Source organism: Carcharodon carcharias, chromosome 28, assembly GCF_017639515.1.
Source record: "Carcharodon carcharias isolate sCarCar2 chromosome 28, sCarCar2.pri, whole genome shotgun sequence".
Taxonomy (NCBI): domain Eukaryota; kingdom Metazoa; phylum Chordata; class Chondrichthyes; order Lamniformes; family Lamnidae; genus Carcharodon; species Carcharodon carcharias.
In genome coordinates this window covers 17,163,414-17,189,679 of record NC_054494.1, presented here as the reverse complement: position 1 = coordinate 17,189,679, position 26,266 = coordinate 17,163,414, and the positions used below count along the sequence as shown (strand labels likewise).

General features: G+C 43.6%; 1 protein-coding gene across 1 annotated transcript in view; it reads left to right on the top strand.

Moving 5' to 3' along the window:
• The window catches only part of LOC121270873 (tyrosine-protein phosphatase non-receptor type 13-like), a 273,076-nt gene that overhangs the window by 193,739 nt on the left and 53,071 nt on the right, over window positions 1-26,266 (top strand). The window contains exons 19-24 of the mRNA XM_041176429.1: window positions 341-448; window positions 548-664; window positions 8,565-8,749; window positions 14,443-14,544; window positions 20,216-20,309; window positions 22,868-22,953. Coding sequence (XP_041032363.1) covers window positions 341-448; window positions 548-664; window positions 8,565-8,749; window positions 14,443-14,544; window positions 20,216-20,309; window positions 22,868-22,953 — 692 coding nt within the window. The remainder of the gene's footprint in view (window positions 1-340; window positions 449-547; window positions 665-8,564; window positions 8,750-14,442; window positions 14,545-20,215; window positions 20,310-22,867; window positions 22,954-26,266) is intronic.

The following is a 26,266-nucleotide window of genomic DNA, read 5'->3' as shown; positions in this document are numbered from 1 at the left end:
CCTCATAAAAAGTCAACACTGCTCCACAGGGTAGGACCTCCAGGCATTAACCTGTGTTAAACACAAGTAAAACAGTTTCTGGAGCTCAGTCTTGGGCTGTACCGCCTTTCAGCTGGCAAGGTTCAACGTAAACCGGTTCTGATGATGTGAGAGATGCCGAGACACAAAAAGGTCTGATTTTAACTCATGAGCGTGGTGTGGGGGAGGGTGGAGGTAGTGAGGAGTGGGGCAAATCATCTTAATCTTGGCGACACAAGAGCCAAGAGATTTTAACTCCCAGGCCCCAACTGTATAGGTTAAGTCAAGGAGCAGCTCAGATTCAATTTATCTCTTCTTGCAGGTGTTATGATTGTTGGAGGAGAAAGCACTGGGAAATTAGACCTGGGGATCTTTATTGCATCCGTCACACCAGGGGGTCCAGCAGACAAGGACGGACGTGTTAAAGAAGGTGAAGGCTGATTCTTTCATGCATTTTATCACCGAGTGCAGTCTCTTTAACGCCTTCCTTTCACTTTTCAAATGCTTTTTCTGCTTCTGTCTCCTGAAGGGGGTCGATTGATCTCGGTGAATAATGAGAGCCTGGAGGGCGTCACCTTCAGAACCGCAGCAGAGATTCTACAGAATGCCCCCGATGAGGTGATGCTAATCATTTCTCAGCCGAAAGGTATTCACGCTCCTTTGCATTCATTTTGCTGTAACTAGGGGTAGAACCAACCCCTTCTTGCCGTGCTTGTATGAAGGGTGCCATTTGGTGAAAGAACCAGTGGTGGATGCGAGGAAAAGTGTGTTTTTTTTTCAGACACAGCGAGTTGTTGTGACCTGGAATACGCTGCCTGACTGAGTGGAAGTAGCTTCATTAGTAACTTTAGCAGGCAATTGCTTGAAGGGGAAAAAACTGCAGGGCTCTGAGACACATTCAATGGGCCAGCACAGGCACAATGGGTCGAATGGCTTCCTGCTATTCGGTTATGATTCTGTGATGTAATGACATTGTGTGAGGTGAAGCTAGGTTTTATACATGTGAACAGACTTTGCCCAATCGGAGGGGCCTCTTTCTCTTGCACACTCTCTCTCTCTCTCTCTCTCTCTTCCAAAGACCTCAAACTTGGCAAGAAAAATGAGTTCAGATAATACGACTACAATTCTGCACCTGATACTGCCCTCACTGACTTTGAACATGCAGTAACATAAAAAATAAATCAAGAAAAAAGGCCCTGGATCATAAGATATGGTTGCTGTGATCAATGTCCCTTCCTCATTACCATTTGGCTGCTGAGCTGCATCTCATTTATAAAGGAGATATACTTATATTAGTCAAACTGCTCCAGAAATCAAACTATGTTGGTCAAAGGCCTATATTTCAGAGCTGAATTGACTATCTGGTGTCACAATGATGCAGTGTTATGATCCCGTAGAGACTGATAACTTTAAGAAAGAGCAATTCAAGCTTCCAGTTAATAGCTGAAAGGATAACGCCACAGGATTTCACATTTTAAGATATTTTCTGGAACAAATAAATAAAAAGCACTAGAGAATAAATGCTGTCTTTGTAGGCAATTTGTACTTTAAACTAAAGAACAGAGATTTTAACACAACCAAGGAAACCCACTACAAAAATAAAAATAAAAATACCTGGAAAAACACAGCAGGTCTGGCAGCATATGCGGAGAGGAACACAGTTAACGTTTCGAGTTTGTATGACTCTTCAATAGAACTAAGTAAAAATAGAAAAAAGGTGAAATATAAACTGGTTTAAGGGGGGGTGGGATAAGTAGAGCTAGATAGAGGGCCAGTGATAGGTGGAGATAGCCAAAAGATGTCACAGACAAAAGGACAAAGGTGTTGAAGGTGGTGATATGATCTAAGTAATGGTCTAATTAAGGGTAGAAAGCAGGACAAGCAAGGTACAGATAGCCCTAGTGGGGGTGGGATGGGGTGAAGGAATCAAAATAGGCTAAAAGGCAGAAATGAAACAATGGATGGAAATACATTTAAAAATAATGGAAATAGGTGGGAAAAGAAAAATCTATATAAATTATTGGAAAAAAAAGGGGGGATTGGAAAGGGGGTGGGGATGGAGGAGAGAGTTCATGATCTAAAATTGTTGAACTCAGTATTCAGTCCAGAAGGCTGTTAAGTGCCTAGTCGGAGGATGAGGCGCTGTTCCTCCAGTTTGCGTTAAGCTTCACTGGAACAATGCAGCAGGCCAAGGACGGACATGTGGGCATGAGAGCAGGGTGGAGTGTTGAAATGGCAAGTGACAGGGAGGTCTGGGTAATGCTTGCGGATAGACCGAAGGTGTTCTGCAAAGCGGTCACCCAGTATGCGTTTGGTCTCTCCAATGTAGAGGAAACCGCATTGGGAGCAACGAATGCTGTAGACTAAATTGAGGGAAGTGCAAGTGAAATGCTGTTTCACTTGAAAGGAGTGTTTGGGCCCTTGGACGGTGAGGAGAGGAGAAGTAAAGGGGCAGGCTTTGCACCTTCTGCGGTTGCATGGGAAGGTGCCTTGGGAGGGGGTTGAGGTATAGGGGGTGATGGAGGAGTGGACCAGGGAGTCCCAGAGGGAACGATCCCTGCGAAATGCCGCGGGGGTTGAAGGGAAGACATGTTTGGTGGTGGCATCATGCTGGAGTTAGCGGAAATGGTGGAGGATGATCCTTTGAATGCGGAGGCTGGTGGGTGATAATTGAGGACAAGGGGGACCCTATCATGTTTCTGGGAGGGAGAGGAAGATGTGAGGGTGGATGTGCAGGAGATGGGCCGGACACGGTTGAGGGCCCTGTCAACAACCATGGGTGGAAAACCTCGGTTAAGGAAGATGGAGGACATGTCAGAGGATCTGTTTTTGAAAGTGGCATCATCAGAACAGATGCAACGGAGGCGAAGGAACTGAGAGAATGGGATGGAGTCCTTACAGGAAGCGGGGTGTGAGGAGCTGTAGTCGAGGTAGCTGTGCGAGTCGGTAGGCCTGTAATGGATATTGGTGGACAGCCTATCACCAGAGATTGAGACAGAGAGGTCAAGGAAGGGAAGGAAAGTGTCAGAGATGGACCATGTGAAAATGATGGAGGGGTGGAAATTGGAAGCAAAATTAATCAATTTTTCCAGGTCCAAACGAGAGCATGAAGCAGCATTGAAGTAATCATCGATGTACCGGAGAAAGAGTTGTGGAGGGGGCCGGAGTAGGACTGGAACAAGGAATGTTCCACATACCCCATAAAGAGACAGGCATAGCCGGGGCCCATGTGGGTACCCATAGCTACACCTTTTACTTGGAGGAAGTGAGAGGAGTTTAAGGAGAAATTGTGTGAGAACAAGTTCAGCCAGATGGAGGAGAGTAGTGGTGGATGGGGATTGTTCGGGCCTCTGTTCGAGGAAGAAGCAGAGAGCCATCAGACCATTCCGGTGGGGGATGGAGATGTAGAGGAACCCAGACCTCCCTGTCGCTTGCCATTTCAACACTCCACCCTGCTCTCATGCTCACATGTCTGTCCTTGGCCTGCTGCATTGTTCCAGTGAAGCTCAACGCAAACTGGAGGAACAGCACCTCATCTTCCGACTAGGCACTTTACAGCCTTCCAGACTGAATATTGAGTTCAACAATTTTAGATCATGAACTCTCTCCTCCATCCCCACCCACTTTCCGATCCCCCCCTTTTTTTTCCAATAGTTTATATAGATTTTTCTTTTCCCACCTATTTCCATAATTTTTAAATGTATTTCCATCCATTATTTTACCTCTACCTTTTAGTCTATTTTGATCCCTTCACCGCACCCCACCCCCACTAGGGCTTTCTGTACCTTGCTTGTTCTGCTTTCCTCCCTTAATTAGCATATTCCTTAGATAATATCACCACCTTCAACACCTCTTTGTCCTTTTGTCTATGACATCTTTTGGCTATCTCCACCTATCACTGGCCCTCTATCCAGCTCTACTTATCCCACCCCCGCCCCCACCCCTTAACCCAGCTTATATTTCACCTCTCTTCTATTTTTACTTAGTTCTGTTGAAGAGTCATATGGACTTGAAACATTAACTGTGTTCCTCTCCGCAGATGCTGCCAGACCTGCTGAGTTTGTCCAGGTATTTTTATGTTTATAAAACAAAAACAGAATTACCTGGAAAAACTCAGCAGGTCTGGCAGCATCGGCGGAGAAGAAAAGAGTTGACGTTTCGAGTCCTCATGACCCTTCTGTCGAAGGGTCATGAGGACTCGAAACGTCAACTCTTTTCTTCTCCGCCGATGCTGCCAGGCCTGCTGAGTTTTTCCAGGTAATTCTGTTTTTGTTTTGGATTTCCAGCATCCGCAGTTTTTTTGTTTTTATATTTTTATGTTTATATTTGTTTTGGATTTCCAGCATCCGCAGTTTTTTGCTTTTATCAAGGCAACTCACTATCAGGTGTATGTTGCACTCTCCTTTAAGTAGTGTCATGGCCACAATGTATCTGCATTTTTCCTGCCCATGATCAGTATTTTTTGTAAGGAAACTGTTGTGTCTTATCTTACCCCTGGAATGTTTATGCCAATTAAAAATTCAGCAGCAAGCTTCCATGAGTTTATAAATAACAAAGGTTGTTTATTCTCGCACACTTCCCCCCGAAATAATACAATGTCACACACTTGGGGAGAAATTTTCTCCCCGTCCGGCGGGGGTGGGGGTGCTGAGAGGTAGCAGGCGCAGGCAGGTGCGCAGACACTTGCTGCCCACAATCGGCTCGGCGCCACCATTTTACATGGGCGGGCCAATTAAGGCCCACCTAGCGTGACGCGCTGAGCGCATGTGTGCGAAAGAGCGCAATAATCCCTCTGAGGCACGGAGCTGCCTCGGGGAGATTACTTTGGGTATGAAAAATTGAAATAAGGGAGAAAACAAAGTATTCAGTCATGTCCCGTGTCACATGAGCTGGGACATGTCAGTGAATTTTGATAAACATTTTTGTGACATTTATAAACCCTTCGTGAAACCTCATCCTGCCTATGGATGAGGTTCCATGAGTAATGTGAAGGCCGTCTGGGCTTTTCATCTGCCCGCCAAACTTAAGGTTGGATGGGCAGCCCTGTTAATCATTCCCATTATTATTTAAGTGACCTTAATAGGCCTTTGACAGTTCGGCGGGCGCGCAGCCGACTCCAGTGCATGCCTGCTGTACTGAAAATCGCACGCCCGATGTCACCGCGCGTCACTTTACGTGTCAGCGAGTGGGGCCCACCCCCGCACACCCACCAGAAGATTCAGGCCCTGGTTTCACCCACACACACATTAAGTCTGGATACAGATAAAAGTAATGCATGTTTATAGATTGCAGTTAACTTAGTCCCTGGTTTATGATCTCCCATCTCCCTTGTGGCTGGCCTATGGTTTCTTGAACGGACTTGGTGCTTAAAGTTGAGGTGAGGGCCTTGTGAAGTGAAGGGTTTGCAGCAGGTTGTGAGGCTTCTTGTAGCAGAATATCTAGGAGGTTGGTTCTCAGGTGAACTTCGAAAATGAAACATTTTGGTCTCTTGATGTTTTGCAGCTGGTTGCTGAGTCTGGTTCACAGACTGGCTGAACTGGTGGTTCTGAAGGCTTTGTTGGATCTGACTGTAAACTGTTTAGGTGATCTTTAAACAGACATAGAAATCATGGCTGTCTCATCATGTGGCTTTTCACAAGCTCAAGGCCTTTTCCAAATAAGCTATGGTGTTCATGTTGATTCCACATCCTGTGTTGTGGGTTAACACTTCTAAGGCCCACTAAGTGTAGTTTGGATGGAGGAGGCTATCGCGATACAGTGGGAGGTTAATAATGGCCATTTACTTCCATCTGTTGCAAATTGACTTTCAATCTTTCCTTTTGTCCGCTGTGAAACATGGAGACAGTCAGTCTGGAAACTCTATAGTCTTTAGGTGTTGGCCCATCCTTACGCAGTGAGATGTATGAATTCCCTGGATGACTGTGGGATAACCTCATGCATGTCCATTTATAATTAGGTATTTTCTGGTGACTTGATACTGCCTGTAGTCTAAATGCCAAAGTCACATGATTTGTGGCAGCCATCCTAACAGCTTATTTGTGTTGAATTTTTAAAAGTATTTTCTGAAAGTTCATAATATGACATGCCACTATTGGGCATGTCAGTGCACATTCAATTCATCAAGCATCAGCCCAAAATGATTCATAGCTTCCAAGGGTTTACGTCTGACCCTTTCCCTTTCCAGTCTTGAAATTTTTAACTCCAGGATTTTCTTCCTAGAGACCTCCACCTGTAGCTAAAGCTAAGCAAATCTTCCAGCCTTGTTTTAATTCCCCACGGATTTTGTCTTTTCAATCCAAACGCGAGTTGCGAACTGATTTCCTGTACAGTGAACCACAGCATCTTGTAGCCTATAGCCGCTTCACCTCTCCCAGAACCTGGCAGACTAACTCATCTGTGAGTTTTCAGGGACATCTTAGAAACCTTCCCTCTCTCATAACCCATCTCCATGGCAACATGAATCACATGGGCCTTGTATTGGGGTAGCAATGCTGATTAATTATCCTTGAAATGTCAACTCTCTTTTATCTTGGAATTAAATGGACTGTTTAAAGCACAAGTGTTAACAAATTGTCATTCTCAACACCTTTCTGGGATGTTGGAGACTCATAGTCTATCTACTGTTAGCACACAGGCTGTTGCATTGTCTTCCAGTGTAATCACCTTGCACCTTCTTCCTAGTAAAATAATCTGGGCTCCCTTTAATCTCTAACAATCAAATCACCTGGGCTGCTGTCAGGCAGACTGCAGCACAGGTCACATGACCTCTTCATTTTATACTTAATTTAAAGACTCAGCCCTTGAACATATCAAATCTTAAAATCTCATAATTGGAACAGAGTGTAATTTGTTCCAGCCTAATTTTATTTGTAAACCATTCAAAATTTGAGGGTGTAACATCACAGGGAAGGGAACGATCAATTTTGTTTAACACTAGTGGAAGGAGATTGCGATGGCTTTCCAATTCCCATCCAAGCTGCAGGAACACATGCTTCACTGAAATGGTGCCCATGTGTGGTACCAGCTGTGCAACGAGGCATCCTGATATCCAGGAGACTGCGGACTGAATCATACATTCACTCTCAGATCCAAAGTTGAATCTAACCCAGTTGCAAGTGGGAAAACCTTTCCTGACGTCAAGTGGCTCTGGTCAGAGATTCTGACTGACTGAAAAACATTGCTGGAATCCACCATAAAGATATAGTTATTCCTCATGTCTCTCATTAAGCTATACATTTTTCCTGAATGTCTGCTGAAGATGCTTACCCTCGCTGGGGTACAATTTTATGCTGTTATCTGCCCTCACATAACCTAGCAAATCTTTTTGAATGACACTTGAATTGAGCTATGTCACATAGGGTGGGGACAGCACAGTGAAGCCTTACTGGAATTTTGACAGATTTTGAACATTACTGATTTTTTTTCATGACTTTACTTTCTCCAAATATTGGAACATGTTGGTCAAACTGATTCATTGTCATGCTTTTGCATCTTTGATGTCCCCATGTGTGTTGTGCAGAGATTCACAGAGAGCAGTACATTATATTATTGATGAATATTCATTAATATTTAAGGAGCCACTGGCTTTAGGAGAACAACTTTGGTAATTTATTGCCAAGGCTATTTGGGGAGGGAAACCCACGCATTTTTTTCATCATCAGCTTGTGAAACAATGATGCATTCCAAACCCGACTTTATTGTGTGTTTGTGACAAGTGAGGGAAAAAAAGTGAAGCTGCTTATTTCACGAGGACAAAGCCCCTTTAACTGGCTAATGATGTTTTAGACTTACAGCAGAAGGAGTGGGGGGAAGGGGTAGAAAGAGGACACAAAATTTAAGACCATTAATGGATTGAAGGGAGAGGTTAGGAGAGTATTTGTTCTTATCCAGAGGATTGCTAAAGCAGCAAATGCCCTACTGGAAATAGAGAGGAAGTAAATAAACTAGCTTTTAAAAGGGACGCGGGGGAGTATTTGAAAAAGCAACATGTAAAAGGATTTGGGGAAATAAAGGTACAGGAATGGAACCTCCAGAGAGCAAGCACTTGGATGATGAGCCAAATGGCCTCCTTCTGTGCTATAAAATCTCTGATTAAAATAAAGGTATTTCAGGAACAAAAACAGAAAATGCTTGAAAAACTCAGCAGGTCCAGCAGCGTATGTGGAGAAGAAACAAATAGAGTTAACGTTTTGAGCCTATATGACTCTTCAGAAGGCCTGAAGAAGAGTCATATGGACTTGAAACGTTAACTTTGTTTCTTTCTCCATAGATGCTCCCAGACTTGCTGTGTTTTTCCAGCATTTTCTGTTTTTATTTCAGATTTCCAGCATCAGCAGCATTTTGCTTTTACAAAAGTATTTCAGATCTGTTTTAAAGTCACGGTATTAAAACTTTGTTACAGTATATATTACATGCATAGTATCTCTATCTTTTGTTTCAGGACAAGAGAGTTGAGTGGGTGAGATCCATTGTGTTAATAAAAAATAAAGCTTTATTTGCAGCGGAATTATGCTTGCTGATTAATAAATTGTTAACCCTCTTTTCAGGCCTGTGTGAGGCTGTAAGGAAGGATCCTGCAAAGTCAAAGGGTAAAGCCAACAGCTCGGTGAGCTCACAGCACCGTCGGCACGGTAACTCGCCTACCACAGAGCAAGGCCTCAACCATGGAACACCAGAGGTAATTCCAGTGCCCGGTGTGCCACCTGCCCAGGTTCATGCGGTAGAAATGAAGGTAAGCCCAGGTCGACAAGCAAAAAAAAATATATTCCTTGAGGTAAAAATCAAAGCCCGCTCCTTAATAAACATCTTTGCCGATGCTGTTGCGTCAGCTTTTGATTTGCTGCCCATTCACTTTAGCGGGTGGCAAATTCAAGGCTGGTGAACACAGAAGCAGAAAACCCCGGCATTTGTTACGACCGGTCTCTGGGTGATGTCTCCCAATTTGTTATGACCCCAGGCGAGATACCCCAAAGTGTTAACCTTCCTGAATGGGACCTCAATTTTGTTGTGCTCCCAGGTGAGGAAGAATGAGCTGACTCCCCTTCTTTATTCAACCCCGTTTGATTGGTCACAACACGTTAATTTAAAAGGGATCCCTTCCCTCGTGGATACCTTTTCCGAGTCTATATGTATTTATGCTTTAGAAGGAGCCAATTTAACCAGGCTTTCTTGAGTCAAAGAAAGGGTAAGTTTATTAGTTTGCTAAAAACCTGAGGAAAATAATAAAAACATAACACATATAAACACAGATCAGAAATGAAAAGTTGAGCCCAAAAATAAAAGTTAAAAAAGATATACGAATCAGTCTTTGGCTTGTCTGTGAGGCATAGATGGCAAAACATTGTGGCCGCTAAGTGTGATGATTCCGGTAGAGCAGATTTCGGCAGCTTGACAGTTGGGTTGGAGACACTTGGTTCTGCAGGTTAGCTGAAGAAGCTGTTCTGTTTCCTTTTTTGATCATGGCTTTGCTGACTCACCCACAACAACAAAGAGAGAGGAGAAACCCTTTGCCTACAAGCTGCAAAGGGATTTCTAGTTGACTGTCTTTGATATGACTCTCACTACGCTAGCACACCGGAACTAGAACGCACGGATCAGTCTACAGCTAGATTTTTAACCCCTTTCCTTGTGTATTCCTGGAAGGGAAAAACAAACATGTCTTTCACCCAGAATCTGTTTTCTTTCAACTCAGATCATTTCCAGATTCTGAGGTATAACTCAACAGGAGATGGTTTTGGATGTTTTACCAAAATTTGGCGATCAGTCTGCTTTGTCTCCACAACCATAGGAGATTAAAGTTCAGTCCTTTGCATTTCATCGCTTCCTTTCTACCAGAATCACTCAACTTAACAGCCGGAATGTTTTGCTATCTACGCCTCACGGATAAGCCAAAGACTGATTCGTATATCTTTTTTAACTTTTATTTTTGGACTCAGCTTCTCATTTCTGATCTGTGTGTATGTGTGTTACATTTTTATTATTTTCCTCAGGTTTTTAGTAACTAATAAACTTACTCTTTCTTTGACGCAAGAAAATCTGGTTAAATTGGGTCCTTCTAAAACAGAAATACATCTGTCTGAAATGTCTCTGTCTGAAATAGGCCTTGATACTTTTTTAGCTGTGACATTCTATGGTCTCTCTGGACTAGCCGGTCAAGTATAATCCGCATAAGTTTTTCAGAAAGTGGTTGCTTTACATTCTAAGCCATCTTTTGTTGAGTGTATTAGCTTGTATGTCTTTAAAAAAAAACACGTCTCCCTTAAAAGTTCAATGTGGCCATAAGTAAGTTGGGGCTGTAATCCACTGTTGTGACACCGCTGAAGGCTCATCCTGTCCAAATTTCTTCCCAATATTTTTCAGCAGTTGTGTATTTTTGATCCAATTGCCATTAGTATTATACAATCAGGCATAGTGTCAGTTGTGACCATTTTTAACAATAAGGAAGTCACAATGGTTTCTGCAAACAATTCCTCTGCAAATCAAGTGCAGAATTAATTCGTTTACAGGATGCAAGTGTCACTGGCAAGGCCAGCAGTTATTGCCACTCCATAATTGCCTTTGAGAACTAAGTGGCTTGCTAGGCCATTTCAGAGGCCGGTTAAGAGTCAGTCACATTGTTCACACATAAAATAAAGTCAACATCTCAGCGAGCTCACGCCATCATTGGCATGGCAGCTCACCACAACAGAGCAAGGCCTTAACCACAAAACGTGTACACCAGAGGTGATTCCAGTACCCAGTGGACTATTTGCTCAGACCCTAAGGGCATTATTGAATCAGAGCAACAATCCAGTCATTGCCTGCCTACCTCTACTGATTAGTTTTTAATTATCAATTTATTTGAAGTGACTTGAATTTAAATTCCCAAATTGCCATGGTGGGTTTTGATTCTGGATTATTGGTCCAGTTTTCTGGATCACTGGTTGAACAACAGTTCCCATTTACCTTTCCCAGCTAGTTGCTAACTAAGTTGCTGATAGATTGTTGAGAACAAGGCTGTGTGAACTGGATGAGTTCACTGTTATAGACAAGATTGCATTGGAGACCATACACGGTTACCTTACAAAAGTACATTTACTGGTTCAGATGCTACAGATATGTATAATATACTTGATACTATGACATGAAATAGAGACAAATATTAACGTGAATAATGCTTTTAGATCACATGGCAAACTTTCATTTTACACCGTGCTAGTCAAATCTATCCACCCTGTAATGTACTGGAGATGCCATTTTCATTCCTTTTCTAGATAAGCATTGATGCTTTTTTTTTTTAAAGTTAGGAAGCTAAACTCATTTTCCCAGCTGTGAGGGCGAAGATCCTTACCCCTCCCTCCACTCCCACTCAGTGTTTGAATTGCTTGTGATGTGAATACCAGTGGAAAGAAAGGGATGAAAATGCTCCTGTGAAGTGCCTTGGGATGTGTTACTGTGTTGAAGGCGCAATGTAAATGCAGCTTCCTGTTGCCACTTTCTGATGGTGGGTGAATGTACAGACTAACCACAGCGTTGTTGGCCCATCTGCATCTCATACTGAGGCAGGAGTCTGCTAAATACAGTACAAACTTCAACACACTTACTGATGCTTTGGTCCTCTTAATCTAGGTGCTGCATCATGGATTTGCTTCTGAATGTGTTTCTCTCCTTGGGAACAAACTAACTTCAAAAAACACTTGGATTGTGCACTGTTGGAAACCAATTATCTGGTTGCTGATTTGAGGTCCTTGCTTTGTTCAAATCGGGTGCCACATTTCCCCATGTGCCACCAAGTAACGATACTTTGAAAGTACATAATTGGTTATGAAAGGGACTGTACAAACCAGATTGCTTCAACTGTCATCATGGAGCATTCTGGAGGCAATCACCAGTCAGCCTGCTGGGTGTACCACCAGAATGCCAGATTTTTTCCTCGTGCTGGTATACAAAGCACCTGCAATTTAAACAGTGAAGCAAGGCAGGAGAAAGAAGGAGTAATTTTCTCCTCAAAAATGGTGAGGTTTCTTGGATTTTAAACAGCACTGTGATAACCCAGGAGAGCAATATAAATGGCACCTCTTGCTTGCCACAGGTAATCTTGTCTGCTACTACAGGACTAGTTTGGTCTCAATGGAAATATAGCACGTCTATTAGGTGCTGACTGTCATTTCCTGTCTTTTATTTCTGGTTTAATTTAGTGCCGTGCAGTGCTCAGTATGTCCTGATTAGTCATTGGAACAGGAGTAGGTCATTCAGCACCTCAGACCTGTTCTGCCATTCAGTTAGATCCTGACTGAGCTGCATCTCAACTCCATCTATCTGCCCTGGCTCCAAAATCCTTAAAACCTCATCCAATAAAAATCTTTCAATCTCAGTCTACACAGATGCTGTTGTTATTAAAGTGAAATGAATGTGTGCAAAGAAACCAAGAATTGCATTTAAGTGCAGGGATGAATTTGCATTTTGTGTCATTACTCGTTGAGCAGTGTTGAAGTGATAGTCATTCCTTTGAGGACTGAAGCAAAGGTTCAGTGTGTTATTAGTATTATGTAGATGCCCTGCTTTCCCTCAAACTAACTCCTTCCGCTGGCTGAACATTGAAATGAAGCTTCTGGCCATTTTTTTTAAGGGCAGCAATTTGTTAACAATTGCAAGCATGAAGCATACAGCTTTTAAGTAACTAAACATTTTTGAAGTGTTGAGGCTTCGACAATCTGCACTGACTAGATCGTATCCTATTGGGACTTGCTGGAAGGACCCCAGTGTTGCTTTGTCAACAGATAAAAAGCTGCCCTCACATTGTCTGAGAGCATCCCTTTCAAGGGCCAGCATAGTTTTTTTTTCCATTCTTTCATGGGATGTGGGTGTCACTGGCAAGGCCAGCATGTGTTGCCCATCCCTAATTGCCCTTGAGCTGAGTGGCTTGATAGGCCATTTTAGAGTCAATTACATTGCTGTGGGTCTGGAGTCACAAGCAGACCAGGCTTCCTTCCCTAAAATGGCACTAGTGAACCAATTACTAAGAACAGCTTTCAATTCCAGATTTATTCTTTGAAGAAGAGTTATATAAGGCTGACACGTTAATTCTGATTCTCCCTGATGCTGCCAGACCTGCTGAGTTTATCCTGCGCTTTCTGTTTTTATTTCAGATTGCTGGTTCCCACGGTATTTCACTTTAATTTTTTTATAAAACTGAATTTATATTCCACCAGCTACCTCAGTGGGATTTGAACCCATATCCCCAGAGAATTACTGTGGATTTCCAGGTGACATTACTACTACACCACCACCATATCCTCTTAGTGAATCACAACATATTCTTGTGCTTGTTGCTTCAGAACAGTTGCATGTTAATTTGTGAAGAAATAACGTCATGGGACATTATTTGAAAATAAACCATGTACGTCTTATGATTGAGCCTGAAAATGTGGGCCATATTGTCAGGGTGTTTCTCAGCAATTAAAGCTTTAAATTCTATGAATCCCCTTTACCCCACCTTCCATTTACTTGGGAAAACTCAAAAATGAGCCATCGCGGTGCATCCTGGCAATCTGATGCCACCCATTCATTCACTGATGGTTGAGCTGCTATGCCGGCACATTCCCAAAATGCGCAGAAACCCCTCTCGCTGGCATCCCGAGCCAGCAGCACATTTGTTTTCCCCCCCACATCGTCCTCAATGGAACAGATCTGCTTGTGAAGCTTTTGTTGCCCTTCCCTCTGTTTTCCGGTGCTGTCTTCAGCTGCATTAACATTGTTTACACCCCATCGCCAGCCTTATACCTTCTCCTTAAAACTACACCATCATCCAGCCCACAGGTTGAATACCCGATTCTGATTGGTCAATTGGAGTCTGCCGCCGTGTTCTGTGCGGCCTTGCTTCTTGATAAATCAGGTCCACTTTGTTCTCTGGGCAATTCAAATCCTCCTAGCACTTGCATTGCCATCTGATTTAACAGATCTGATAGATCTGGCTTGTTCTTAACATAAACATCCTTTTCAGTGAGGCCGCATTGTCTCTCTGAGGAGGCGGGTGGGTGTGAGGGTGAGTTACAGCGGCCAGTGACAAAGGCCCAGTGTGCACGCTGGCAAGCAATGAAGAGCTGCCGGTCTCTCATTGGCTGGCAGCCCTTGGCAGACAGGACTTCTGCTCCTGGAGTCCTTGATCCTGATTAGCACAGTGCAGTGAGCTCCCACTGGCTGTCCAGCCGGTGGATGAGAGACCCCCCAGGCACCTCTATTAAATACCACCCTTTACGTGCCACTGGTGTAGTCCATTCCACTCCGAGACTTTAAAATGTAAGAGGTTGGCGGGTGGAAACTCATGGCTCATCGTGTATACTAGATGGTGAATTTACAATGTCTTGACTTTTTAATCGACACTGAGAACAAGTGATTTGGATCTGATTGAGTGTTACCATCAGTACTTTACATTTACCTTGGCAGGATGGTATTGAATCTTTATCCACGCCACAAGACTTAAAGTCAGAGGGCAGATACTACGTGGAGCTGGCCAAGATAGACGGAAGCCTTGGCGTTAGCGTCACAGTAAGTATCAAAACGATTACTTCTGCCGCTGGTGACTATGCCAAATATTCATCACTGTGACCATGAAATTCGAAACACACTATTCCCCAGGACCGCCAACCTGTTGGAGCTTCTCGTCTCTTTCAGTCTTCATGGCTCTTCATATCCGGCATCTTTAACGCACAGTTTTCATTTGGTGCTTTTTGATTTGCCTTAGGCCAGGAGTTCCTGTGGAGTGGCAGTCACTGGCGGATTGCCACTATTTACCTGGGGGGGGTCGGGGGGGGGGACACATTCTCGGGCCTCCTGAGTCTGGGGGAAAGTGGAGCCACGGCCCCTGCCGGTAAGCTTAAAGGTCCCAGCCACTTTGAGAAGTCAGGGAGAAGGCAAGTGTGTAAGGTAGGTGGGTGGTACGGGGGGGGTGTGAAGCGAGGGGCGGGTAGGCTGGGTTGGGGGAGCCAGGTGGTCAGTTGGTGGGGGTAGGCCGGGTGGTCAGTCAAGGGTGGTAGATGGATCGAGGTGGTAGTCAGGAGGATGAGGGATAGTCGGGAGGTTGGGAGGGCTGTCGGGGTACAGTCATGGGGGGGTTTGGGAGAATAGTTGGGGGGCTAGGGGAGGTAGTCCGGGGCTCCAGTAGGGGGTTTGGGGGGGATCGGTATTATAGTTACCCAGGAGTTAGAAGTGGTTTTAATCTTTTTAACTTTTCCTGGGTAACTATTCTGCTAAGAGAGAGGGAACCATCCGAAGTCTTCGATTTAAATCGGAGTATCAATGGTTCCCAGTGCAGGGTAATTGCCCATCAGAAGTTTGAACTTCTTGGGCAATTGCTGCACAGTCCTTGCATTGGGACTTAAGGGGGATTCCACCCCTCCACCGCCCCTGCTTCCCCGACCCCTCAGCATCTTGGAAGTTCTAGGCCCTGGGTACACGGGCAGGGAAATTCCTTGGAGCTGCAGCCAGTGAGGTCTTTGTGAAGCCAGAGTGAAGATTTGAAGAATAAGAACATAGAAATATCAGGAATAGGGTAGGCCATTCAGCCAACTCCACCATTCAAATCAATCATGCCTGATCTGCACCTCAACTCCATTTATCCACCATTTACCCATTGAAACCCTTGCCAAACAAAAATCTACCCATCTCACCTTTGTAAATTCCAACTATTCCCGCATCCAGAGCCTTTTGGGGGAGAGAGTTCCAGATTTCCACTACCCTCTCTGCTGAGAAATTTCATTCCTTTAATGACCTAACTCATGTTTGAAGATTTTGCTCCCTCCCCTCCTCTGACCCACCCTCTTCTCCCATTAAAGGAAGTGGGTTCTCGCTCTTTACTCTATCAAATCCTTTAAAAAAAAATTAAACTCCTTGATTGGATCATCCTATTAGGTCAGAGCTTCTAAGCCCACGGGAATACAAGCGAAGTTTAAGCAACCTGTCATTAACCCTTTAAGCAGAGGTCTTGCAGCTCAATAAGTAGCCTCCCTAACCCTGAGCCAGAAGCTCTGAGATCAAGTGCCACACCAGGACATGTTGACCATGGAAGGAGCATTCATGACATGATTCAACGGGCTGATAATCGTCCTGGGGAATCCTTCCGCTACTTTCCCATTATTCCCCAAAGGGTAAAAAGATGAATCCAAAGATACACTTAAAAAAAAAACCCTTTAAGTTTACATCATTCTGTTAAATCTGGGCTGCAACCCCTCCCAGGCCAACATATCCTTCCTGATGTGCAGTTCCCAAAACTGAGCACCGTACTCCGCATGGGGTCTGACCAAGATTCTGCAGAACTGAATCAGAACTGCGTCTCCTTAGGATTCCATCCCCTTTAAAATAAGGAATAATATGAGCTATGGCGATACTTTTGTTTTTTTTGAGAGACTCTGCTGCATCAATGGGCACTGCAATCAGCCAGTGCTAGCACATTGCCCAGTCTATCTGATAGGTGGTGGCTGAGGCTGAGGCCTTGTTGGCTGTGTGGGGACACAACACAATTTACCCCGATAGCTTTACGTTGAAGGGACTGGTCCATTTCACACCCGCGTCATGTATGGGTTATGAATGAATCTGCAATCATCCCAGCTTGGAGTTAGAATGATCAGTAGTATATGACAGAAAGAAAATGAACATAAATTCGAAAGGAAAAGTGGTTAGAAATGAATTTTATATAAATTAAAATTAAGGTCCTTTTTAACATTTTTATACAAGTTTGCATTGGACCTAATAAAAGGCTGTGTTGCAAATTGAATACAGAGTTATTTGAAGAAGTATCATTGAAAAATGTGATTATTAAAAGCTATAGAGAGATGGAGTTGTGAAACAAAACCCAAGACATCCTATGAAGGGAATAGGGGATGAGGGAGAGAAACAAAAATGCAAGAGAGAGGAGGGATGTTGCAATTGTTGATTTGTACCACTTTTATCTGTTACTATTGAGAATACTCAATTTATTTATCTCTCTCTCTCTTCAGTTAAGATCCCCATAGGGACCAATAACTTTTAAATTTGAACTCCCAATTAAAGCTGAAAGGATGACACATTTTAAGACTACAGACTAAAAACAATACTGACTAAAAACAATACTAACTAAACACTTTTTATGTAACCAACTTATACTTTAACTACCAAACAGAACTTTTCCCTTTTACTTTTAACAAACCAAAAATCCCACTTCACAATTATACTTTACACTGTCCCTTGTGTATACATTTAATTCTCCCGGACCCAGTCCAACATGATTCATAGCTTCTGAGGGTTTAATTTCTGTTCCTTTTCTTTCCCAGCCTGATAACTTTTAACCCCAGAACTGTCTTTCACAGTTAGGGTTGCTCCTGGCCGTTCTCCCTCTAAGTGAATCTTCCAGCCTCATTTCACATCCTTAGGAATTTATTTTTTTCAATCTGAATGTGAGCTCTCACCTGCACTGCTGCATTGTGAACCATAGAGACTTTTGGCCTTCAGCTGCTCCTCTCTCTCCTGGATCCTGCCAGACTGCGTGTGCCTTTAGTTTTCAGGATTATCTTAGAAACCCATCTGCTCTCAAAGGCCATCTCAATGTGAATCACATGGGCCTTGTATCCAGGTAGAAATGCTGATTAAACTATCCTTAAGACCCCAAATCTCTTTTATCCTGGAAGTAAATGGGTAGTTTAAAGCATAACTGTTTATGACCCGATGTTCTTAACACCTTCCTGGGATTTTGGAGACCAGCCTGTGTAAATACAGATGCTGCTGCCATTGTCTCCAAGTGTGAACGCCTTATACCTTTTTTCCAGCTAAACAACCCGGGCTTCCCCTTAATCTTTAACAGCCACATCACCCACGCTTGTTGGTAAGTAGACTTCAGAACAGGTCACGCAAACCCCTTATTTCTCCCTAAATTAAAGACACAGTCTCAAAACATAACAATCAGATAAACCTCATATTTGTTCCAGTATATAAAACTGTGTTCGCAGTTTTGTTTAGAAGAGATCAAGGACCCTTTTATTTATTTCTTATGAGGGATTTCGTACACTTCTGAGTGTTTCTATTAACAAATAAACACCAAGATAAGTTTCAGAGATTTTCAGCCATTCCTGCTTTTGTATTGCTGAGAAAAGGGACATGTCAAAGCTTTTTGTCTTGCACGCATCAGGACACTTGCAAGAATATCAATGCAAGTGTCCTGATGAGTTCAAGATGAAAAGCTTTGACACGTCTCTTTTTTCAGCAATACTCAAGTTCTGTACTAGCAAATGACCATTCCCGCTTTCTGTAACTGGAATAACCCAGCTATCCAATAAACCATTCCTCAGATCTCTGCTGTATTCAGACTGTTTTGTAGGCATAGGTTTCAAAGGCTTCATGAAAGTAATTATTCTATACCAGGAAACTGCAAAGCAGGTCTCAAATGACATAACATCAGTATCACGCTGTTCATTGTCACAATGTTATCTTAACCAGTTTGCCTGAAATTAAAACTGTCACTTTTTTTGCACTTAAAAAAATGCTTTGGTTCCCCTGTTACAGAATCAACAATTGTGTTGCCTGCACTGTCTAAGCAAATTGGCAGACTGTGTTGATGTACATAAGATCTTACCCACTTGTTGTTTATCTTTGTGCATTTGTGCTTGTCAAAGGTGAGGGAGGATATTGCTGGGAAATGGAACATTTTCCGCTTTGCATCCAGTAACAGAACCAAGTGCTCCCAGGTCAAGTATAACATACAATGCAAAGTGCCCCATTGTGGTTCTGGCAGTACACGTGATTGTCGACTATAGAAAGGAACATGTTCCTTATTGCCCTTGTGTGATCGTTGTATCTCCCATGCTGTCTGCCTCCAACACTTTATCATTGTGACATGTAATTGATAACAAAAAGGTAGTAATAATGATATAAAGAAGAAAAATTGCTAGAATGTTTAGATGCCATCTGTGTACATGTTAAGTGCACCATTCCGTTACAAGTCATGTCACTTGTGGTTTAATAGTTTGTGGTAGGAGCTGTCAATTGCATTGCTGAGCTTACTCTGGAGTAATGAAGAGTGCCTCCATAATCTTCGGTTGGTGTGCTATTAAATACTGAAGCTCTTTTGGAGATGCTGACTTCTGGATAATCGCTAAGCCCGAGGCCCATCCACTCATTCAGATGGATGTAAAATGTCCCACGGCATTCCGTGAGATTGAGCAGTGAGTTCTCCCCAGTGTCACGTCCTTCCTTAACCAATGCCACACGACAAAAAAAATCAAGCAGATTGACCAGTCGTTCATCGTATTTGCTGCATATGAGATCTTGCTGTGTACAACTTGACTGCTTCATAGCGACGCCGCTTCAAAAATCATTAAAGTTCGCAACCGATCCAAAAGACTTGATTTGCTTTTGACTGTGGTAGGACAGTACATAATGCAAGTTAGGAACAAGAATAGGCCATTTAGTCCCTCGAGCCTGGTCCAATATAAAGAAAATTTATATAGCTCCGTTTACCTGCCTTTACTCAATCTGACGTCATTAAGAAAAAAAAAATCCTTGCAGTTCATGTTTCAACCCATTTGAAGCAATGGAGACTGGTTTTCAGATGAATTCAGCTCACAATATAATCTGTTGGTGCCAACTGCAGATGAGAGAGGAGGGGCAAAAGAAACCACAACGTGCTGGACTAAGACCGGAATCTGGAATTATCCCATTGGTACATTGGAACAAGGTTAGAGAGTTCCTTACCAGTGAAAGAAGGTCCATCTGAAGATACTGCTGAAGAAATCTGGTGTTGTTTCCTCAATTCCAATCAATACAATGAATTGATCCATTAAAACCCATTTGGTTCACTAAAGTCCTGTAGGGAAGGAAACCTGCCATCCTTACCTGGTCTGGCCTACATGTGACTCCAGACCCACAGCAATGTGATTGACTCTTAACTGCCCTCTGAAATGGCCTAGCCAGCCACCGAGTTCAAGGGCATTAAGAACGGAATGCCAGCCTTGCCAGTGACACCCGTGTTACATGAAAGAATGAAGGAAAAATCTTAACACTAGAAAAGGATATAGGTCAGTGAGTTTCAAACGGAGGTTTCTCCTTCATTGAGATGCTTTGGCACATAATAATGCTGACTTGCAGGAGACCCCTTCTGTTAGTCTGCAGGAAAGCATCTCGTGTGCTGGTCTGTAAAAATATCTCCATAGAGAAGGGTCCTTTTTTAAGCACGTTTTGTTCTGCTCTGCAGGGTGGTGTGAACACCAGTGTGAAAAATGGTGGGATTTATGTGAAGGCCATCATACCTGGAGGAGCTGCTGACCTTGATGGTCATATCAGGAAAGGTAAGGGGCAGGGGTTAGGAAGTGAAAAGGTGTAAATCACTCAAGAGGATATGTGACCATTCTAGATGCTAAATAGTTATTCAAAATCATGAGGAGTCTGGACATAGTAGATAGGGAGAAACCATTCCCTTTTGTGGAAGGAGATATGAGGAGAACCTTTTTCACGTAGTGAGTGGTTAAGATCTGCAATGCTCTGCCTGAGTGTGTGGCGAGGGCCTGTTCAATCGAGGCGCTCAAGCAGGAATTGGATTATTATCTGAAAAGGAAGATTGTGCAGGGTTTACGGGGAGAAGATGGGGGGATGGGATAAGGTGAATTGCTCATTCTGAAAGCCAGTGCAGACACGATGGGCCGAATGGCCTTCTGTGTTGTAACGACTCTGTGATTCTGAGAAATCTTCCGGAAAGACCTGAAACAACAGATTTCCTCAGACACCAGGACATGGTGGTCAGGTTCTGCTGCATCAGAGTGACTGTACGGACATTGGGACTCGATGGTTAAATACAGATCTTTCACCTCTGGAAAATGTGTTCACACTCAGGCTAATCGGATGAAAGTCTCCTCTGTCTTTTAGCTGTAAGAGAAGCTTTAATATGAATTTGGGTAACCTCAGTCCCATCCTAAGTAGGTACAGACTCACCACACAAACCTGTCCCTCATTAGAGTACCAATGTCACTGTATTTAAACCAAAGGACAGCTGAAATGTCAAAATGGATGATGGCACATTGGTAGAGTGGGGCCAACTCAAAGCTTGAGATTTTATTGGGTCAAAGTAGAAGACTTTGTATCTTTCCATGCAATACCCGACCTGAGAGTGTTTGATCCCAACCTTGGGTGCGTTTTCTCACTACTAGTGTCACTGACCTCAACGAATGCAACATTTATTAATAAAAACACAATAGAAAAATAATAAATCAGCCCAAGCTTGATTCACTATGTGATAATAACATGGGAAAGGCTCCACTAAGAAAAGCCCATTCAGTGATCAATTTGCTTCTTGCGTGGACCATTTAGAATCCATCTCACCATGGAATTGCTCCATCCACTTAATCTCTTCAGGGAAAGGTATATGTAAAATCTGCCTGGTCTCCAATAGTAGTCACATAAAATGACAGATTATCCACCCATTTCCACATCTGCACTATTCAACCTTAGTGGGTTCTATAGATAACCTTATTCTATAGATAACCCACTGCCTCAGCAATAGATATTAATCACCCTACAACAGGTATGAGAGGATAGCGGATGTTGGTTTAAAGACTAAATATGGGGAATATGTTCCCAGTATCCTGTGCTTTTGTCCACCACCTTATTTACATCAGCAGATATTGGGGGTGGGGGGAGAGGATTTCCATGGTGATATGGAACACTCATTAACATATTTAAATAGGACACCCAAGGTGCATTTTAGAGCAATTTAAAGTTAACTGATGGGTTTTCCGGGGTGGTGGTGGGGGGAAGGGTGAGAAACACAGGTGAGAGTTGCTGACTCCACAAGGTGAAGAGGCTGTTTCAGCACAACTTGTAGACCAAGTGGAGCAGGAATGTTCCCCCAGCCTTTCAAGTAACCCTTTGGTCTTTCCCCTCCTGACTGTCAACCATTCCCCCGAACCTAACCCTGATGTTCTCTATCCACCTTTGTCTGCATTGGCTAGGGTAGCTCCTCCCTCTGGATTTCCGGGGACCATTCCCGAGTGTCCCTGGCTTTGGCCTCCTGATGCTGGTGTGCCCTCCAGCCTGCCAGCCCGGGCGTCCATTTGGCAGAAGGCTGGGCTAGAAATGAATGTAGAAAATGCTAATGAGGTCAACAGCCCAATGGGAGTAGTGGTCCGAACTAGTCTTGTATACCTTAAAATGGAACGCCAGTTCGGACCAGTACTCCTATTTCCCATTTTTTACTGTATTTTCCCACTCAGAGGACTTACCCAGCCTTAAAGGCTCTGGGGCCTTTTCCACCCTCCCCTCCCCCACTGTCACTATCCAAGTTATTGTGTCCTGTGTCCGACATCGATCCTACAACTTCCAGTTTGAATTGATTCCCAACCAGATACTTTTTTTTTGAAGGAGTCAATCAGCAAAGTGTCAATAAACGGTTTTGACCCTTGGGTAGGAAGAAAAACAAGGTTCTATTTTCTCATCTTCGGTCGGTTATTTTTTAAGCTTTGGCCTGCTGTCCTCCTCCCCGCTTCTGGGGAGGCCACTGTCTGTGAGGCAGTGATCTGCTGGAGGCTGTGGTACCTGTGGGGGCCCGGCAGTCTCTGGCAGCTCATTCATATTACTTAGATGAGGCCTGAGGCCCTACTCCAGGCCTCTTGGTTCGGGCCTACGCTGCTCAGACGAAGTGAGGCACCATTTTTTTTTTTAACGGTTGTCTGCCAAAAATGGGAAGAACAATTAATCAGGTGGCATCTCCTGGGCAATGCAGCCTGAATAATCATTCAATTCTGTGCTTTTGGTTTTGAGTTAAAAGACACTAAGGAACGCCTGTTACGCTGCTCCGTTGCTGTAAACTAGATAAGGGCCACGTCAGTCCCGACTTCTTTCTTCTGTTTGACAGGTGATCGGCTGCAGGAGGTGGATGGTGTCAGCTTGCAGGGCATCACCCACAAGCAAGCGATCGAGCGTTTGAAGAACACCGGCCAGGTATGTTCCTACCCATCACTGTCTTCCTGTCAGTCCACAACTTCAACTGGTAAATTTGAAGCCATTTAGTCAGTGTCAAGAGGTTAAAGGTCCCCTATTGGAATACCGGTTGAACTTTATAAGTCGCCATTTTTCTTACAAGAAGGTGCTGGAAGTCCAGTGCACCAGTTCTCTGAGATGGATGATTCCCAGGATGAAGAACTGTAGCTATGAGGATAGATCGGGGAGGTTGGGACTGTTTTCCTTGGAGAAAAGTAGGCTGAGAAGATACTTGACAGAGGTGTTCAAGATCCTGAGGGGTATGGACAGGGTAAATAGTGAGGAACTGTTCCCACTCAAGAGAGCATCAAGAACTGGAGGGCACAGATTCAAAATAATTGGCAAAAGATGTAAATGTGATGTGAGGAAATATTTTTTCACCCAGAGGGTGGTTGGAGTCTGGAACGAAGTTCCTGAGAGGGTGGTGGAGGCCGGTTTGATTGAGGTATTCAAAAGGGAATTGGATTGCTAACTGAAAAGGGAGAATGTGCAAGGTTACGGGGATAAGGCAGGGGAGTGGGACCCAGTAGAATGCTCTTTCAGGGAGCCAGTGCAAACTCGATGGGATGAATGGCCTCCTTCTGCACTGTAAAGAATCTGTGATTCTGATTCTATGAAATTACAATGTAACTGAAAAACTGAAGTCAAAATTGGTCCAGTGCAGGACCATAAAAGCTCGCTTTATCTTAATAAATGGTAGTTCAGCTAAACGCGCTGCAAGTCGAAGAGAAACTTTCATTCCATCAGTCCAGACTCAACCCTACAAAATTGAGGTGAGCGAACAGGGCTCTAATTCATTGTCCCGTTCAAGCTGCCTAATGTAGGTTATTTCTTCACAAGGCCACGTTTGTTTTCAATACTGTGCATGTGCAGTTCTGGGGTTTTACTCCTTAATGTCACTACGAGCGACGGAGTAGGCAGTGGCTGAGAGAAGAGATATTTCTTTAGTGGAGTTGCAAGGCAGCTTCTGCTTCTTGTAAGGTATTAAAAAAAAAAAGTTTCCCAAAAAAAAAAATCCAGGAAGCAAAGTTGAAACTTGCCCCATGACAGAAAACAATTTTCAATATGCCTGTGCAGAAAACCAGATTTCTCTGTTTGCTGGCATAACAACAGTGAGGCCTCAGCTCCTAAAAACCAGTTTCTAATAACCAGGATAGTAAACATTTAATAAGTTTCGTGGAATCATCCACGCTGAGGATTTCAGATGCTAAACTGACAGCAAAGTCTTTTAATCATCAAGGCCTTAAAAGAACAATGAAATTGTAACATTCAGAAAAAAAGAAACAGTTCCCAGTTTGCTACCTACACCACATGGACTGCAGCGGTTCAAGAAAGCGGCTCGCCACCACCTTCTCAAGGGCAATTAGAGATCGGCAACAAACGCTGGCTTAGCCAGTGACGCCCACATCCCATGAAAGAATATATTTTAGAGATTGGTGGATGCTTTCCAAGCCACCCTATGCTTCCCGTCCTCGCTTTCATGTTTTCCTGCTATTCAGCATTTCCTACCCTTCCTCCCCTTTGTAAAACATATCGAGAGGTCTATCTGTACATGACCAACCCTCAAGAAATGTACAGAGAATGATTGCTCTTATACCCTATGAGAGGACATGCTGAAAACATTCATAAAAACACTCAGGAATGTGATCCCTCTCCATGTGCAGAACACAATCGCGCAGAACCAGATGAAAATAATACAGCAATTTATGGGCAGATATTTCAGCATTCACTTCATCCAGCTGCGAATCAATTTAAACTTTATCATGTTCTTCAGTTCTCTGCTCGAGGGCAGGTCCAACCCACAACACCACAACCACTACCATATGTAGGGCAAGGAATCCACCCTAACTGGAACAGGGATTAAACCCAACTGCTGTTGGTACCAATCTGATCCAGACAAACCAAATGGACCCCAAGAGCAGAATTACTCCCCCAACCCCGCCCCTGGGTGGGGGTGGGGGGGAGTTCAGGAGTGGGCGCGTGGAGGCCTACCTCCGATCAGGCTGCCATTTTAGGTGGGTGGGCCAATTAAGGCCCATCCAACGTGACGTCCGCAAGGAAGCACTGTGCGCTCCCTGTGCCCGTAAGGGGTGGATTCCCTGAGCCGGTAGTGCGCTCTTTCTCGCATGCGCATGAAAAAGCGCACTCATCTCCCTGAGGCGGCACTTAGCCTCAGGGAGATCGGCTCCACATTACCGAATCACAGTGCAGAAGAGGCCCTTTGGCCCATAAAATGTTAAAAACAGAAAACAAAAAATTTCCCTGACATATCCCCTCATGTGAAACTGTCACATGATTTGGGACATGTCCATCACTTTTAGTTACACTTTTATTAAATCTTTTCAAACCTCATCCCACCTGTGGATGAGGTTTCATGCTTTTTCCAATGCCCGCCAGGGCTCCCGGCTTACCTGCCAACCTTAAGGTTGGACGGGCAGCTCCACTAATTACGTTAGTTACTTTGTCAATGGCCTCAATTGGCCATTGACAGGTCAGCGGGTGCACAGCTGATTCGGCTGAGCCCCCGCTGAGCTGAAAATTGAAATGATGCAGAGAGTTCTGCCCAACATCATCCAGCAGGACCCTCCCCCTGACCGGGAAATCCTGGTCTAAGTAGCAACATATGATTTAACTTGTGTGTGAATAGTGATGGTAGAGGCTTAAATTTCATTCCATCATATGGCTGACCAGGTTCTCCCCCACTCTTACTGCCTGCCTTTAGTGTAAGTTGGAAGGACTGACAGTTCATACTCAACCTGTCTGACCATGTTACACACACACCTTCCTTAATTGGCCATTAATTTCTGGTGTGGGACTTGAACCCAGTGCTTCTGGCTCAGAGACAGGGACACTACCACTTCACCACAAGACCTCCTTATATTGTGCATTCAAATAGAAGTTAGAGTTTTCTATGAAGCTATAGGTTAATTTGGTTAAATTTGCATGATAAATAATCCAATCTGCAAAGTAATGAATATTAATCAGCTCCTTCTCTGATGAATATATTGACACAAGGTACTTTGAAATTATACAAATTAATAGGATTTTTGTTTATTTAAATCCCAATAATGTTCTTGTTTCTTACCAACGATGACTTATTCCCGATACAAATTATAATAAAATTTTATAACAGCAAGTTATAACTGTAGCAAATTGCATAGCATTGGTGGCATTTATTATGAAATTTCATGCTTAGAATAATTACTAACAGTTTATCATGCATAAATCTACATATATTTGTGTACAATCCTAACTCTGACACACATTTCAGTGA